The sequence below is a fragment of the Elgaria multicarinata genome, chromosome 1 (genome assembly GCF_023053635.1).
Source record: "Elgaria multicarinata webbii isolate HBS135686 ecotype San Diego chromosome 1, rElgMul1.1.pri, whole genome shotgun sequence".
NCBI classification, from domain to species: Eukaryota; Metazoa; Chordata; class Lepidosauria; order Squamata; family Anguidae; genus Elgaria; species Elgaria multicarinata.
Genome location: NC_086171.1, coordinates 27,988,929 through 28,004,831, shown reverse-complemented (window position 1 = coordinate 28,004,831; position 15,903 = coordinate 27,988,929). Strand labels below are relative to the sequence as shown.

The following is a 15,903-nucleotide window of genomic DNA, read 5'->3' as shown; positions in this document are numbered from 1 at the left end:
TTAAAGATAAAGAACCATAGGAAACCAAAAGAAGGAGGAGCAGAGGCCCTGACATTACCCATCAACAGTTAGCAGCTGGTCAGCACACTGAGCAGGCTCACCGACTTCCCCACTGTGGTGAGATGTATTTTGTATTTAAATTTTAGTAATTATTTCTAAAGTTGCATCTATACATATAACTTAGCATATGCAATTTCTGTGCAACCCATGTCCTCTGTTTTGGCAATGTGTAACTGGCCGCCCTGAACCAGTTACCCATGCTTTGCATGATCATATTTGACAGTGTTGGCTGCTTGTCTGGACTTGGGGGTGGGGGAGTAAATTCTGCCCAATTTGGGGGTATCCTCCTCCCGCACGCACACCTCAGCCCACCCCATTTAGCAGGGTCTCCTGATAATCTATCTAAAATTTTCAAGGAGAGGAAGTGTATTTCTGCCAGCGGAGTTGATCCAGTTTAACTCTAGATACATCCCCAAGTCTTGGAAAGAATACACATGCAGCCCATGGTTCTAGGACAGGATCTTGTCAGAACCTCTCTCTCTCTCTCTGTGTGTGTGTATGTGTTGCTGTTTAACTCTACATGCACAGAATTAAAATGTAAACTATTCAGATTAGAACATTCTAAATCTACTTTTTGGGTAACTTTCTCTGGAAATGTAGAGTATCTCTGGTATTGTTTCCTTCCTGGGATTTCTGCATGCAAACATTTCACTACAAAATAGATTGATGAATGAGACTTGGCTTATTATAAGATTATCTTCTCTTCCTGAATTCTGCTATCTTCTTGTCAAATACTCCCTTATTCACTGCCTAAATCAGGACCCCTGTTTTACATTCACTCCTCAAGCACAATCCCAATCTTCCCCAATACAATAGTCTTTACTTACTAGCAATTTTGTCTGAATTTAATTCATATGGTAAAGCACTAGGCAACATCGATGAAGATGTTTTGCTCCCTGGTAATTGCTGGTAATAACTCCCTGGTAATTGCTGCAAAACATGCTTTTTAAATACTTGCTCTATTTCCCTTCCTGCAAGGATAAAGTTTTAGACACATCAAACATCTTGTTATACATAAATCCTAGCAATGGATAGTTTACAACCAATAAAGCAACAAGCTGATGAGTAATCTATTCTTAATTTAGAAAAAAACACATGGTGAGGGTAGATTATGCTGAACAATAATGGACTACATGGATGGCTCCAGGATCTGCCTTCTGTTGACAGAAGGACTCCCCTCATAGAAAGTGCCTCTGCCTGGTTTGGCGGGGGGGGGGGGGGATTCCCCTTCCTCCACACACAATGACAGCTCACTGCATTCAACAGGGTCCCCCAACCCACTGGGTAACATTTTCAGGGGACTGGAAGGCTGGGGAAGTGGAAGTGGAGGTGGCAATTAAAATAACACCTACAAAAATCACATCCAGGTTTAGGAGTGTGCAACTGGGCTGGGGAAGTCTACTTTCCAAGCGCAGATGCACAACCCCAAATTTGGATCCAACCCAATGTGATTTTTGTAGGTGTAATTTCAATTACCTGATTATGTTTCAAGTATCAAAACATGTGAAGTATCATTACAACTTTGCCCCCGTCTTGACAGCCTCGGATCTGCGCCCCAAGGCCCCTGAATTGGCGCTCCTTCCCAGCATCTGCATGGGAAGGAGCGGCAAATCAGAGTTGCCGCTGCTGCCGCTGGCAACGCCGAGCACAGGGGAGGAACGGGGCAGCTGGCTCTCCTCCCTCTGAACTTGTTCTGTCTGCCCCCTTCCTCTCCCCCCCCCCCTTTTTTAAATTTTTAATCTTTAGATGCGAAAGTTCGCATCTAAAGATTAAAAAAAACAGGATGGGGGAGAGGAAGGGGGCAGACAGAACAAGCTCAGAGGGAGGCCAGCCAGCTGCCCCGTTCCTCCCCCCTCCCCAGTGCTTGTTCCAGCAGTGGCAGCTCCTCCCAGCCCCATTTTTTTTAAAAAAAATATTTATTTCTTTGCAGTGTGGAGCCCAGAGTTCCCTGTCCGCCCCCTTCCAGCACCCCCTTTAATTCCCCCCCCCTTAAAAAAGGCTCTGCAGAGGCACGGAGCCTGGCTTCAACCTAAAAAAGTTGGGGTAAGAACCCAACTTTTTTAGCGCGGAGCTTTGGGGCTTTGCCCCTAGATCGCTTCGGAGTGATGGCTGCATCATGTAGATCACGTGCTGCCACTCTGAAGCTACCCCGGGGTAAAGTGCCCGTGTAGATGAGCCCCAAGCCTCTGATATAGTTATGCTCTTGGTGCTCCTCCTTCCCCTGTCAAATGATGATTGGCAATGTCAGTCTTGATTTCACTATCTGGGGGCTTGGTACTATGAGCCTTCTGTGCTTGTGGTTCTGCTGACTGGAGGAAGCACTGCGTCTAGATGCAATTCCTGCAGCAGGATACAGCAGAATTTCTTATTACTATATAGCAGACCTTTGTGCATGTGCTAGTATAGACTGCATATGGTGGTTTGTGCAAATGGATTATCCCTTGTCCAAAAAAAACCTCATCACAATAGTAGCAAGCTTGGTATAGCTTGCTATAGCTTAGCCAAAATAAAGCCAGTGCTTGAATGTACATTACAACTTTGAAGTTTATTTCAACATGATGGCCCCATTTCACATTGGACCTAAACTACTGGTTGTGTGATAATCATAAACTGGTTGGCACTTCCAAATAATACACTGAATATGTATTTAGCTTGTTCATGAATATGAAATATATTGCATGTCATAAATATGTGGATGGATACTATACGCCATCTCCCTCAAATTTACTACTAATATATCATGCCTTCTGAGGCCATCCAAAGATCTGTTGATCAACTTTTTATTAATGGTGGTATAAGCTTGTTTCTGACTGGAGACTGACTTTTTGGATAATATACGTAACTTACAGTAGGGATGCACAACTTTTTCACTCCCAAGGACCTCATTTGATGCTGGCTCAGGATCTCAGTACACGTTCACGCGCGCGCACACACACACACACATAGATAGATAGATCTATATAGAGATATAGAGACATACTAGCAACCATATTCAGAGGGTATGGCTGCCAGAGTATGTTCTAGCAGACACACTGGCTTCCACAGTCACAGAGCCCTCTGGGTACAGCAATCATACTGTCTACTAGGAGATGGCTTGGCTACCACACAGAGGGCCCTCTAAGAGCACAGTCAGAGCGTCTTCTCAGAAGCAACTCAAGAGCAATGGTGTCTGCACCACTTGGCAGCGGAGAGAATGCTCAAGCCAGGGTACGGGACAATCACAGTGTGTGAAAAAAATCAACATGCAGAAGCAGCGGTAGCAGCAACGTAACTGCAACAGTGTTTTTAAAAAGGAGGGAAATCAGCAGAGAAATTCAGTGGTGGTGGTGGTGGGGTGTCAGGCCAACCATGGTGGATGACACTTAAAGCTTTGGGGGGCATATGCAGCCCACAGAACATGGATTATGTATCCCTGGGCGGATCCGCACGTCGGCCCCAGAGCACATTTATGCGACCCCAGGGCACCCCGAAAACGATAGTCTGTACTTGCCTGTAAAAAGAAACGAGGAAGAGACGCCAACGATGACGCCGCCGACGCCACCCAGCTTCCTGCTCCCCAGCCGGGACGGAGAGCTGGGTGGAGAGCGGAAAAAGCTCTCTACCCCGCCTTCTTCAAAAAGAGCTCTCTTTGAAGAAGGCGGGGGTAGAGAGTTTTTCCGCTCTCCACCCAGCTCTCCGTCCCGGCCGGGGAGCAGGAAGCTGGGTGGCGGCGGTGGTGGAGGTGTCATCGTCGTCGTCTCTTCCTCGTTTCTTTTTACAGGCAAGTACAGACTATCGTTTTCGGGGTGCCCTGGGGTCGCATAAATGCGTTCTGGGGCCGACGTGCGGATCCTCCCCCTGACTTAGAGATGTGAAAAATATTATTGCATTAGGAAGTATCAAACCACATTTCCTTCAAAAATTTTAAGTATTGAGAATCCTTTTCCCACAGACTTCTGAACCAATGCAGAAAGGTCATAGCAATAGAACAATGTTCAATTCTGCAGTGTAAAGAAATTTAGGAAATAAATAGCCCAACAATTTATGCTCTGCACCTTAATCTTTTCCATCTTCACTCAAAAACAAGTCCCACAATGTTCTATCAGGCTCAAATAAAAAGAATGCATAAGACTACAAACTTACTTAGTTTTTTTTCCTGCTGTTCCTCGACCGAAGCATCAAATTCTACTTCTGTTTTTCTGTGACCTGCTGAAGTTTGATCAGGCTTGATTTTTCTAATCACTAAATTGATTGGTGGAGAAAAAACATACAGACATACAATTATGGGCCAAAACAGCTATTTCCCACCTCTAGGACCTACTATAGACTCATATTTAAGAAATGATTCCCTAGAATTTCCTAGGACAGCTAGCTGAGTGCTTATCTATGATTTGTTCTTTCTGTTATCTAGAGTCTCACTCCAAAATGACTGAGTTGTGTTCCACTGCTCATTGTAATTAGCAGACTCATAGCAAAGGAAGGAAGGAAGACTGTCCTGCCTCCTCCTGCAGTCTTCCTAGCCAAGAATCTTCAAAGCAGCAGACACTAAAAAAAGACACTTAATGGTGGATCTGAAAAAAATCCAAATCTTAAAACAGAAAATCAATTTAATTTGAAAAAACAAAGCAATATAGAGGTACTTTTACTCTTCTCCAATGAACCAAATTCCCAAAGGATCTACCATTCTGCAAATACTAAACAAATCAACTGTTTACGTAAGTGTCCCTTACAACATAAGGGACACTTTTGAGAGTGCACATGATAGATTAGACACAACATTTTGTACTTACCAGGTGCTTTAGTAATTTGCATTTGCAGCCCTGAAAATGATGGTTTCAAATATTGCTGATCTGATAACTCAGTTATACTAGATTTCCGTATGTGTCGTGCTTGTGAAGCGTCTTTCGTTGCTTAGAGTGATTGTTCATATATGTAACAGAGATAATAAAAAAGAACAAAACAATCCAATGTGCATTTTCAAATAAATTGATGTTACGTAACAGACAGCAATCCCATGCTGCCATTGAACATGGTTACAGCTTCTTCAAGAAAAACTTGCACCTTCAATGGTCCCACTGTATGTCCCTATTCTGGAGATGTAGTGGGGTGGAAGAAGGGAGAAGGGAGGAAGTAGGCTTGGAGGAACTCACTAAGAACCCTGTTTTACTGCCACTAGCCTGATCGGCTTTGGTAAGACAGAGTATCCTCATTACAGGAGAATATCTGAATGATTGGTCCACGACTGTGTCCAGGGGGAAATGTTATCCCAGAGATTCTAGAACACTCTCTGGGAGTCACAGGAAAATGCAGAGGTGGCCCAACTCGGTACTAGAATTCAAAGGGCGCTCAGAGCAACAAAAACGGAACATTGGTATTTACAAAGAAGGTTCCTTCTAGGCTGGTGTGTGGAAGGCATCCCACAATGGGCTAGCTCCCCCTATCACCCAGGAAAAGCAGGGACCCATGTGACTGCATTTTAAATACCCTTTCCAGTCCAAAGCTTCTCCTAGCCAGTTCTTGCAGTGGTTAAAGCTCAGAAATTAAAGGAGAAAAACACCTCTTCGTATCATAAGTAAGGAAGAACCACAGAGGAACAGATAACATAGAACAATCCGAGAAAACAAATGCTGAGGATCTTTAGCAGAAGGTCTGAACAGCCAAGTGCAGAGATGGGTGACCTGATTACTTATGCAAATAGATCCAGTGGTGTTGCAGGGTGCGGAATGACTTCTGCACACCAACCCAAAAGGAATCTTCTTGGTAAGTACCAATGTTCCATTCTGCAGGTTGAGGAAGGCATCCCACAATAAGACATGCTAAAGCTAAAACCCTTATTTGGGTGGAGGGAAATATGAGGCCCAGGCTACTGTACTGCTCCTACCTGCTGGAAGACTCTTCTACCAAAGGAGGCATCCACTGAGGCATGTGTGTCTACTTTGTAATGCCTTATGAAGGAATTGTCTAGGTGGCTGCCTTCCATTTCTGTCAGGGGTGGATTAGTACTTAAGGCAGCTCACGTGAAGTGATCTGTGACTCCTAATGGCTTGGGTGGTGTGAAGCCTCGTAGACCAAAAACATACATGCTTTTAACCAACTAGCTAAAGTAGATCTGGTAATTTTCTTGCCCATGGCAACAGGGTAAGAAGAAACAAACAGTGAATCAGAGTTATGAAAGGACTCTGTCCTTCTTAGATAAACTTGAATGGTATTGGGGACGTCCAGCTTATGCCAGCAGCCAGGTGGATGGTTCAAGCCAACTTGGGTCTGGGTGGAGCACTGGTCCCTCATACAAGAGTTCTGACTTTTGGGATAGGAACCATGCGCTGCTAGGGCTAGGATCTCAGAGAACCAGGGTCATCACAGCCAGAAGTGGGCTACTAGGATTACAGTCGTTTGTTCCTTTTTTATTCTCTGCAGAACTCTGGCCAGCTGATGTACAGCACATCAATTCCTTCAGCTCTGTAAGACTAGAATCTGGAAAGAAATCTCAACAGCTTGTAGTTGTGTCTGGCTGCAAACAGGTCCATTGTGAGTGGGTTGAAGTGGCGTATGATTTCCTGGAAGGCTGCTGGATGAAGGCTCCAATCATCCAGTTCTATTTGTTGCTGACTTAGGTAGACCACTGTATGGCTCAGAGTCCCTTTGATGAGTTGGGCTGACCTGGAGGCTAAGTTCCACTCAGCCCATAACAGCGTGCTCTGGGTGTCCAGGTTGTACTGTCGGTTCTGATTGGGATGCGAGAATGTAGCAGCTGGCATGAGAAGGATTTCAGACCTAGGTGGTCTGCCCTGAGCTCCAGCCAGTTGATGCTGTGGCATTTTTCCTTTGTGTTCCTTTTCCTTTGGGCTAAGAGGGAGTTGCAGTGGGCACCACGTCCTTCAGGACTGGCATTTGTTGTCAGTGTGATCCTGTCTGGCTCCTGGGAAGGGCTGCCCACTTTTAGATTTTGGAGATGTTGCCACCATCTGAGGAAGTCTCTAGAAAATTATTACTGTTTCTCAGGTTGTGTTGGGTCCCTAGCTAGGGAGGCAATTGCTTTATGCATTAAAGCTAAAAAGTTCTCTTTTTTAAAGAATTAATCAGATGAGAAATGCTCTGTAACATCTATGTCTGTCCATCTACCCTCGTCCCCTTCTGAAATGGACTCCTGAAGCAAAATTATGGAGAAATCACTGTCATTGTGTGGCTCAGCCAAGGCGGTCTTGAGTCTGTTAGTGCAGCCTGTGGCTGTGAAGCATGGGTCTGGAGAGTGCGCTGAAAAGCGCAGACTATGGGCAAGGCAAGGCCATTTTGATTTTGAGGTCTTAATTAAAAAAAATTAAAAACAAATCTTAGTGGAAGCAGGAGAGGAGGAAGACTCAGAAGTGCAAGAGTTTCTGGTGCATTTTGCAGAACAATTTGATCTCAAGATAAATGCTCAGTCAGATTGCCCAATAATGATCTTGGTTTATCTAATGGAGCCATGCTTTGATAGGTACTGGTGTGGTTATCACACTGTTCCCCATCTGAGCAAAGGAGGAGATGGACGGAGGAGGAGCTTCCCTTTGCAATTTGGAACTGCAACTGCAACATAAAACACCCACCCTCTTTGTTTGATGGGAATCCTCCGTGTAGGGGAGAAAAATAGATCTGATCTCACCCTTGATGTTGTTGGGGCGACTGGCCTTTGCTGCTCTGTGCTTCCTCCTCTTGTTCTGTGTAGAGAGGGTGGTGTGATCCTGGCCCCCGACTCCATTAACCTCGGCCACTTCTTTTGAGGCGAGGATCATATCTTTCCTGGCATCTAAAAGATTTGGCAAGGGGCCATAGCTCCAGGCCAGTAATCTTTTATTTGATTCTCAGTGGCTGGAAGCACCCAGAGCTGGCAAACAGCCAGAGCTGGTAAACAGCCAGAGCTGGTGTTCTCCGTGATCATCTCGGTCCATCATCCTTGTGTCTGCCACTGACTTTCTAAGGACTCTCACATGAGTTACTGTTTTCTTTTTCTTTTCAGGCTTTCAAATGGTTTATCTTTGTGAAAAGGACCATGGAGAGTGATAAGGCAAGTGGCAGAGTGAAAGAAGCAAAAGATAAACTCTTCTCTCTCTTTTTTTTTTTTTTTTTTTTTTTTGGTAAGTGAGTATGAAAAAAATAAAAGCTGGCTGTGAGAAAAAAGTTAAGAGGCAAGGAGTTTAAGAAATTTTAGATATACAGAAAACTATAGGTTTGAGAAAGGAGGAGGTGAAAATTAGCTCTGTCCTGGGCAAAAAGTGGCTAGGAGAAGCTCTGGACTGATAAGAGTGTTTAAAACTCAGTCACATGCGTCCCTGCTTTTCCTGGGTAATAGGGGGAGTTAACCCATTGTGGGATGCCTTCCTCACACCAACCTGGAAAAAACAGGACCGTGCACCTTAAACATCACAGGTTGTAGAAGCCATACAGCAGCTGGACAGTAGCATCTAGCCAGCAGCATTTAGCTATGGCTACAAAGAGAACATATTTTAAGGGTATCAAAAGCTTGATGGCATGGAGAGGGGTGATTTAGATAAAACATGGTAAAGGCTATGATGTAGAATTGCAGGACAGTAAAATAATGTGATTAGAATACCAGGGTGGACTTGTTTGAAAACATTACTGCTCCATTTGTTGTGTCAGATCTGTTATAACCACACCATTTTCAATCTCTCTCTGGTGCTGCTTGGTATTGTATTTTAGTCTCTCCACACAGTCTATTTTGCTTCCCTTCTGCAGCACTATCCTCTTCCTAGAACCCAGAAGCAGCAACAGCAGCAGCAGCAGCTGGGTTGTGAAGGGAGCTGCTGCAGGTAAGGAAGAAACATCAGGAGAGGACTTTTTGTGGAAGGAGGGGAAGACTCTCTTTCTCAGTCTTTTTTAACCTATGTTTTGGACATTACTGTACTGCACTGTGCTGGAGACAATGCTTAATTTTCAGAAAGAGGCCTGCAGGAGACTCCAGCTTATGTGGAGTAATGCCATTTTTTAGCCCTTCTCCTTAATTCTACGCGAGGGACTGGCTCATGAGGTGGAAAGGGAAAAGCATTCTGCATATGTTCACAGGCACTTTTATTATATTCTTGTTTGTGAGTATAAATAACTTTTGGCTGTGGAGCGCAGATATGCTGTGTGGTCCCCCTGATGATAAGCAATACCTTGGGGTGGCTATAGACAGCACCAGTTAAGACATCCTTCAGCAGCAGCTCAGCTTATGCCAAAGGCCTACCTGAATAAAAATGGCTTTGCCTACTGGCAGAAGATCAATAGACAAGGCACCGGCCTAGTTTTCCTTAGCAGGGAGTTCCAGAGCCTGGGAACTGTCACAGAGAAGGCCTTCTTGATGCCCCTACCAAAAGTCCCTCCAATAGTGGATGGATAAAGAGAAGATTGCAAAGATTTTAAAACCCAGGCAAGCTCATATGGGAGAATGCAGTCTTTCAAATATCCTGGTCCCAAGTCATACTGGACATTATAGGCAATGACTAGCACTTTGAATGGTGACTGGAAATAGACGGGTAGCCAGTGAAGCTATTGTAACAAGGGAGTCATGTGCTCCCTGTAACCTGCTCCAGACAACAGCACTCTGGATAACTTGATGTCCCCACACACTTTTCAAAGGGAGTCCCACACGAACTGCATTAGAGTAAACCAAACGGGATATAAGTAAGTAAAGCAGCAACACTGTGGCCAAATCAGACATCTCATTCGTTGCAAATGCACTCCTGGACACTGCTGAAACCCAGGAATCCAAGAACACACACAAATGGCAAACCTATTGGTTCACAATTATCTGAATAAAAATATTTATATTTCTGATATGTAGCTTTCTTCTACTCTGCCCTTACCAGCATATCTGGGTTTTTCAATTTTCTCGACTTCAAAAGCAGCTTGCAGATCTCTTATGTTTGCTTCTAGTTTGGCTGCCAAAGCCCTTCTTTTTGCTGTTTTCTCATCTGTAATGACAAAACAGATAAAAGTACTGGAATTATATAAGATTGCTGGTACTAATTAATTTTCAGAGTTTCTGAAAGCCACAGCCAGACATTTCTAATGTTAAACCAGATTATATAAAGCAACAAAAACTGTATAGCAGATCTCATTCTCAAAATTATGGCAGATGCAGACCAATCCAAACTGGTACACTGGCTCTGGACTAGGGCTGTGCACAGCCCCTGCACAGCCCCTGTGCACAGCACCCTGCCTCGGAGGGTGTTTCAGAGCCTCCATAATGGCCCCAGCTCGACTCGAGGTGCTTCGAGGTGTGCCCACCTCACCTCAGCACTAAAGCCAAAGTGAGATAGTTTGTGGCCATAGATATAGTAAAAACAGAGAGCTGCCATGACCTTAACTTTAAATCATGCTCAGCTCTATGGGAGGAGGACGTGATTTACAGGTAAGTCTTGGTGGTGGCGGTGGCAACTGCGAGAGGTGTCTGGGGAGGGCGAGGAGGGCAGGGAAGGAGAGGGAGGACTCATTGCTGGCCTTGCACCATCTTTCCCGGGCGGGCGAACAGGTGGGAACAGCAGCACTCTGAATTGGCCCAAGATGCCCCAAGGCTTCGGTCCCAATCTGCTTTGGCCTCTGGGTACCCTGAACCAAGCCGGTACTGAATTGGCCCACCTCACCTCAGATTCAGGGATTCAGCAGAGGCAGTGCACAGCCCTACTCTGGACATGGAGGTTTCAATCAGATATTATGGACAATAGCCATTTATATATCCTCCATAAAGATACTTAATCTCCTTTAAATCCAAGCCAATGACTATTACAAAATCTTGTGGCAGTGAATTTAATATACTAATGTTTTTATGCACTTTATATACAGAGAACAAACAGCCTACTGCAGCATATTACAAGAATTCTCATCTGGGTAGATTGTTTCTCATTCAGCAAAAAATAATAGAGTTACATTCTTAGGTAAAACAATTCCATATAAATTTGTGAAGTGAGGCTATTATATTTGTTAATTCTATACGATCATCTTCACACTCACCATCAGGTCCATACTTTGCACTTAAAGCAGCAACCTTCAATTGCAGCAAGCCTAATGAACCCATTATGAGAGAGTCATCTGATACACCTCGAACTGTATCTATGAAAAAAAAGATTTGAAGGACTGAATACAGGAAACTTCTAAACATGTCATTATTCCTGTACAAGAATACTCACAATTACACTTAGGCATGGCTGAACAAATGCTGTCTGAGATCGTTAGGATTCTGCAAACATCATCTCGTTACTCATCTCATGCCTGATTCTCAGGCATGCTGTTTCCTTTATGCACATTGGAATCTGGTGCAAATCGAGCAGCGATTGAATGAGAGATTTGGGCAAATCTCGCTGAATTGTGCAAATCTCATAATTGGGGCAAATTTCCTCCATAGACTAAAGTGGGGCTGATTCAGTCAACAGAGGAAATTTGTGCAAATCGCATTGGGATTCTGGAACCAAATGAACACAAGTACATGTTTGACAATTTGCAGATTTTTTCAGCAGATATGAGGTTGCGCTCAGAGCTTTAAATGGGGCATACTCGCATGTTTTGGAAGCGAAAACGAAATGCTCATACATCCCTAATTAAACTACATCAGGCATGGGCAACTTTCCATGTGTTTGCGGGCAGATTCATACACATCCTGGAAGCCACTGGGTCTGCATCCCTCCCTGCTACCACTGACTTTGCCATTGCCATGCAGCACCAGCAAAAAGAGCAATTTTTCATTTAAATTTTAAAGTCTAAAACAAGGTGTGTGTGGAGTCTTATATCCCCCCTCCCAGGATGCTTCAGCAAGTATGATTATGCTTTAGCACAAACCCCTCCTCTATAATTCTTTTCACTGGTATTGGAGTGAGACTTTTCAATCACGACTGCCTGATTACAGATTTTGGATTTTTTCTTATATGGCTTCCTTTGCTTTTTGTGTATCATGAAGAATAGCAAATGTAGCCATTCAGGAACAGGTTCCTAAAACAGGAGGAAGATTATTTTCTACTACCTAAAAATGGAAGTTTACTTTTTGAGGGTTACATTCCCTTCACTCCACACTGCCATAGCTGCCCATTCACACCACCATTAAAATATTTTCTCTCTCTAGGCACTACACTGGCCACTCACCAGAGGCTGAAGGTCGATGAAAGGGGAGGAGAAGGAGGGATCAATACCTTCACATCCTTATCTCTGGGCTGCTTCTAGTTATGGCTGGCCTCACTTGGCCCTGGCCATGCTGAAAAACAAAATGCTGCTCCCATAGCCAAGACAGCAGCTTTTCCCCAAAGCAAGAGTCTTATTGGTGGCCTTGGCCAAGTCATAATCTCTCAACCTAAGTTACTTCACAAGGTTGGTGTGAGGCTGATTACTGTACTTCGCTATTTGACAAAAGCGGCAGATAAAAGTACAATAAATCAGTAGTAACATATGTGTCTGTCTGCTGAAGTACACTGGATCAGTACATCCAACAGATTTTACTGGGGAAATTGTGCAAGGCTTTTTTGCAAGGACATAATCACACTACCTGTTCTAAAAAAACTCTAAAAGAAACTCAAAAGGAGTATGATTAGAGATAATGCCGTGCTTACCAGACGAAGTGATTGGTTGAATGCTTTTTCTTTGCAGATCTTTGATACTTGATTGCAAATATGAAAACAAATTTTTCCTTTCATCAAGGATTTTTTTTGCCACTTTTTGTTTTGCTTTTTCTTCTTTTCCAAAAAGAAAAACAAACGTTTACTGAAATATTAAATTTCACATGAGGTGTATCTGAACTAAAGCCATCTCCCATCAGACTCATGAAGCACTGTCATGGGGGTACTCCATGTGATGAGAAAGTAGAACATGTATGCTAGTGCTACATGCAGCTTCACCACCCTCTGCCATCAAAAGGTCTCCTGCTGTCCCAGAGCATTCTGCCCCTTCTCCCCTGCTGCTTCATATGCCCGGAACTGTCTCCCAGAACACCTCTGTGATACCATCTCTGTTATTTCTTTGAAGTCCCTCCTCAAACCCAACCTTTCCCATGAAACCTTTGGCACAAGCCTGTAGTTCACATACCCTATGGTAACTGTGGGACTGTCATGACAACGATGCATTGGCGCTGCAAGTTCCCAGAACGCCATGCTTGCACTCCTGCGGGGTTATCCCCATGCTAAGGAGCAAGCATGGGGTTTGCATCCGAGGAGGAGCTGCTGCCGCCCCGTGCACCACTGTCCCATGCACCCCCATGCCACTGTGCACCACCACTGCACATCCATGTTTTTTTTTCAACCTTTTTTTTTTTTTTAACCTTGGCTGCCAAGCATTCTCCCCATGTCGGAGAAGTGTGGAGGCATTCCAGCAGCCATTCAGTTTGCTGGCCCACCCTCTCCCCACTTTCCGGGCAGATGGCGACCAATCAGCAGTTGCCATCTGCCCAGCCACGCCTCTGCTGCAACTCCGGAGTGGCGACAGGCAGCACATGCACCATCGTCGCCTCGCTCCAGAGAAAAAAGTTGGGGTAAGTCCCAATTTTTATATTTCGGAGCTTCAGGGGAAAGCCATGGGATGGCTCTGCAGCAGTGGCTTCTGCGTCGTATAAACAACACAGCACTACTGTGGAGCCGCCCCAGGGCTTTCCCCATGTATAGACACCCCCTAAGCCTATAAATAAGCCTAAGTATAGAAACTGAAATACTCACATTTTGTTTCCCTTTTTACCCCTGCCTCCCCTCCCTTTCCTTGTTTCCTGTGTTGATTTTTTTAATGTATTATTCTTGTAAGCTCCTTGGGAAAGAAAGTTATCAAGCAGTAGTAAATCATGCTAACCTCAAACTATCACAAATTTCCTATTAAAGGAAATTCCTCTTAAGATCTTAAGCTTTGGTCTGATGCTCCCACACATTCCCTTGGACACTGTTTGGATCTTGTTCTCACTCGGAATTGCTCTGTTTTGGACTTTTCTACTGCTGACTTTCCTCTGTCAGATCATCATCTAGTTTCTTTCATGATTACTCATAATCCTCCTCCTTCACATCATGTTTCTCGCTCTTGTTGTGACTTGCAATCTATCAATTATGAGGCTTTTTCTCAGTCTCTAGCCTCCTCTCTTCCTTCTGTCTTTTCGGCTGTCTCCTTGGACTCAGCTGTCTCCTTCTTTAATTCCTCCTTATCTTCAACTCTTGATCATCTTGCTCCATCTACAACTCGGATAGTTCGCCCTTCTCAACCCCAACCGTGGCTCACCTCTTTCATCCGCTACCTTCGCTCTTGTTCCCGGGCTGCTGAACGCCTTTGGCATAGGACCAGGGACTGGGAGGACTTTGTCCATTACAAATTTGTTCTCTCCTCTTTCTCTTCTGCTATTTCATTGGCCAAACAGCAGTATTACTCAATGTTGATCCAGTCAAATGCTATGCATCCTCAGCGGCTCTTTGCGTCCTTCAATTCTCTTCTGAAGCCTAATCCGCCATCTCTCCCCGCCTCTCTGTCTGCTAATAACTTTGCCTCTTTTTTCAATGCTAAAATCCAAACTATTCGCTCTGATCTGGCCAGCTCTGCTCCTCTTCCAGTTCCTGTTCCTCATCTGTCAGTTCCTCCTGCAAACTTCTCTGCATTTCCTTTGGTCTCAGCTGATGAACTGTCTACAATACTGCGCTCTTCGAAGCCTTCCACTTGTTCTCGTGATCCGATTCCTTCTCGCGTCTTTATTAATCTTATCCCTGCTATCCTCCCTTCCTTGCTTCATATTTTCTTTGTCCTCTGGTTCATTTCCTTCTGCTTTTAAACATGCTACAGTCTCTCCTATTCTCAAGAAACCTACTCTTGATATGCTATCTCTGTCTAACTACCGACCTGTCTCTTTGTTGCCTTTTGTTTCAAAGATCCTGGAGCGTGTGTTCTACTCTCGTTGTCTTGATTTTCTTTCTAGTAACTCTGCTCTGGATCCTTTTCAATCTGGATTCCGTCCTTTGCATTCCACTGAAACAGCTCTTACTAAGATTACCAATGATCTTCTTATTGCCAAGTCTAAAGGCCTTTATTCCGTTCTTATTCTCCTTGATCTAACTGCAGCCTTTGACACGGTTGATCACGATCTTCTTTTAGATTCCCTTCATGAACTTGGATTTTGTGGCTCTGTCTATAACTGGTTTGCCTCCTATCTAGCGGGTCGCTCTTTCAGCGTGTTGGCTAATGGCAGCTCGTCTTCCTCCTTTCCCCTTTCAGTAGGGGTTCCGCAAGGCTCGGTTCTTGGCCCGTTGTTGTTTTCTTTATACATGTTGCCCTTGGGCAAGCTTATTCAATCTCATGGCCTCCAATATCATCTGTAAGCTGATGATACACAATTATATCTTTCATCTCCGGATCTTTCTCCTGATGTTCACGATCGTATCTCGGCATGTCTTTCAGATATCTCAGCTTGGCTGCTTCATCGTCGTTTGAAACTCAATATGGCAAAGACTGGATTGCTCGTTTTTCCTCCTAAACCTTCTCCTCATCTCTCATTCTCTCTTACTGTCAATGATGTTACGCTTACTCCGGTCAAGGAAGCTCGTAGCCTTGGCTTTATATTTGATTCCTCGCTCTCCTTTATTCCTCATATTGAGGCAGTAGCTAAATCCTGTCGTTTTTTCCTGTATAATATTGCCAGGATTCGAACATTTTTGTCTGTCTCTTCTGCCAAGACTCTTCATGGATTGGTTATTTCTCGGTTGGACTACTGCAACCTTCTTCTCACTGGCCTTCCTTCTTCTCACATCAGTTCGTTGGTTTCTGTTCACCACTCTGCTGCTAAGATCATCTTCTTGGCTCGCCGCTCTGACCATGTTGCTCCACTTCTGAAATCTCTTCATTGGCTTCCAATTCACTTCAGAATCCAATATAAACTTCTCCTGTTGACCT

At 44.3% G+C, this 15,903-nt stretch overlaps 1 protein-coding gene across 7 annotated transcripts in view; it reads right to left on the bottom strand.

The window, feature by feature from the left end:
- The window catches only part of LOC134398138 (restin homolog), a 79,869-nt gene that overhangs the window by 21,036 nt on the left and 42,930 nt on the right, over window positions 1-15,903 (bottom strand). For 6 of the 7 annotated variants that reach the window (XM_063125408.1, XM_063125386.1, XM_063125401.1 and 3 more), the window contains 6 exons: window positions 12,609-12,731; window positions 11,026-11,124; window positions 9,879-9,986; window positions 4,830-4,949; window positions 4,183-4,281; window positions 888-1,031 (listed from right to left, as the gene is read on the bottom strand). In XM_063125408.1, coding sequence (XP_062981478.1) covers window positions 888-1,031; window positions 4,183-4,281; window positions 4,830-4,949; window positions 9,879-9,986; window positions 11,026-11,124; window positions 12,609-12,731 — 693 coding nt within the window. The remainder of the gene's footprint in view (window positions 1-887; window positions 1,032-4,182; window positions 4,282-4,829; window positions 4,950-9,878; window positions 9,987-11,025; window positions 11,125-12,608; window positions 12,732-15,903) is intronic. The other variant, XM_063125394.1, reaches the window with a different exon arrangement.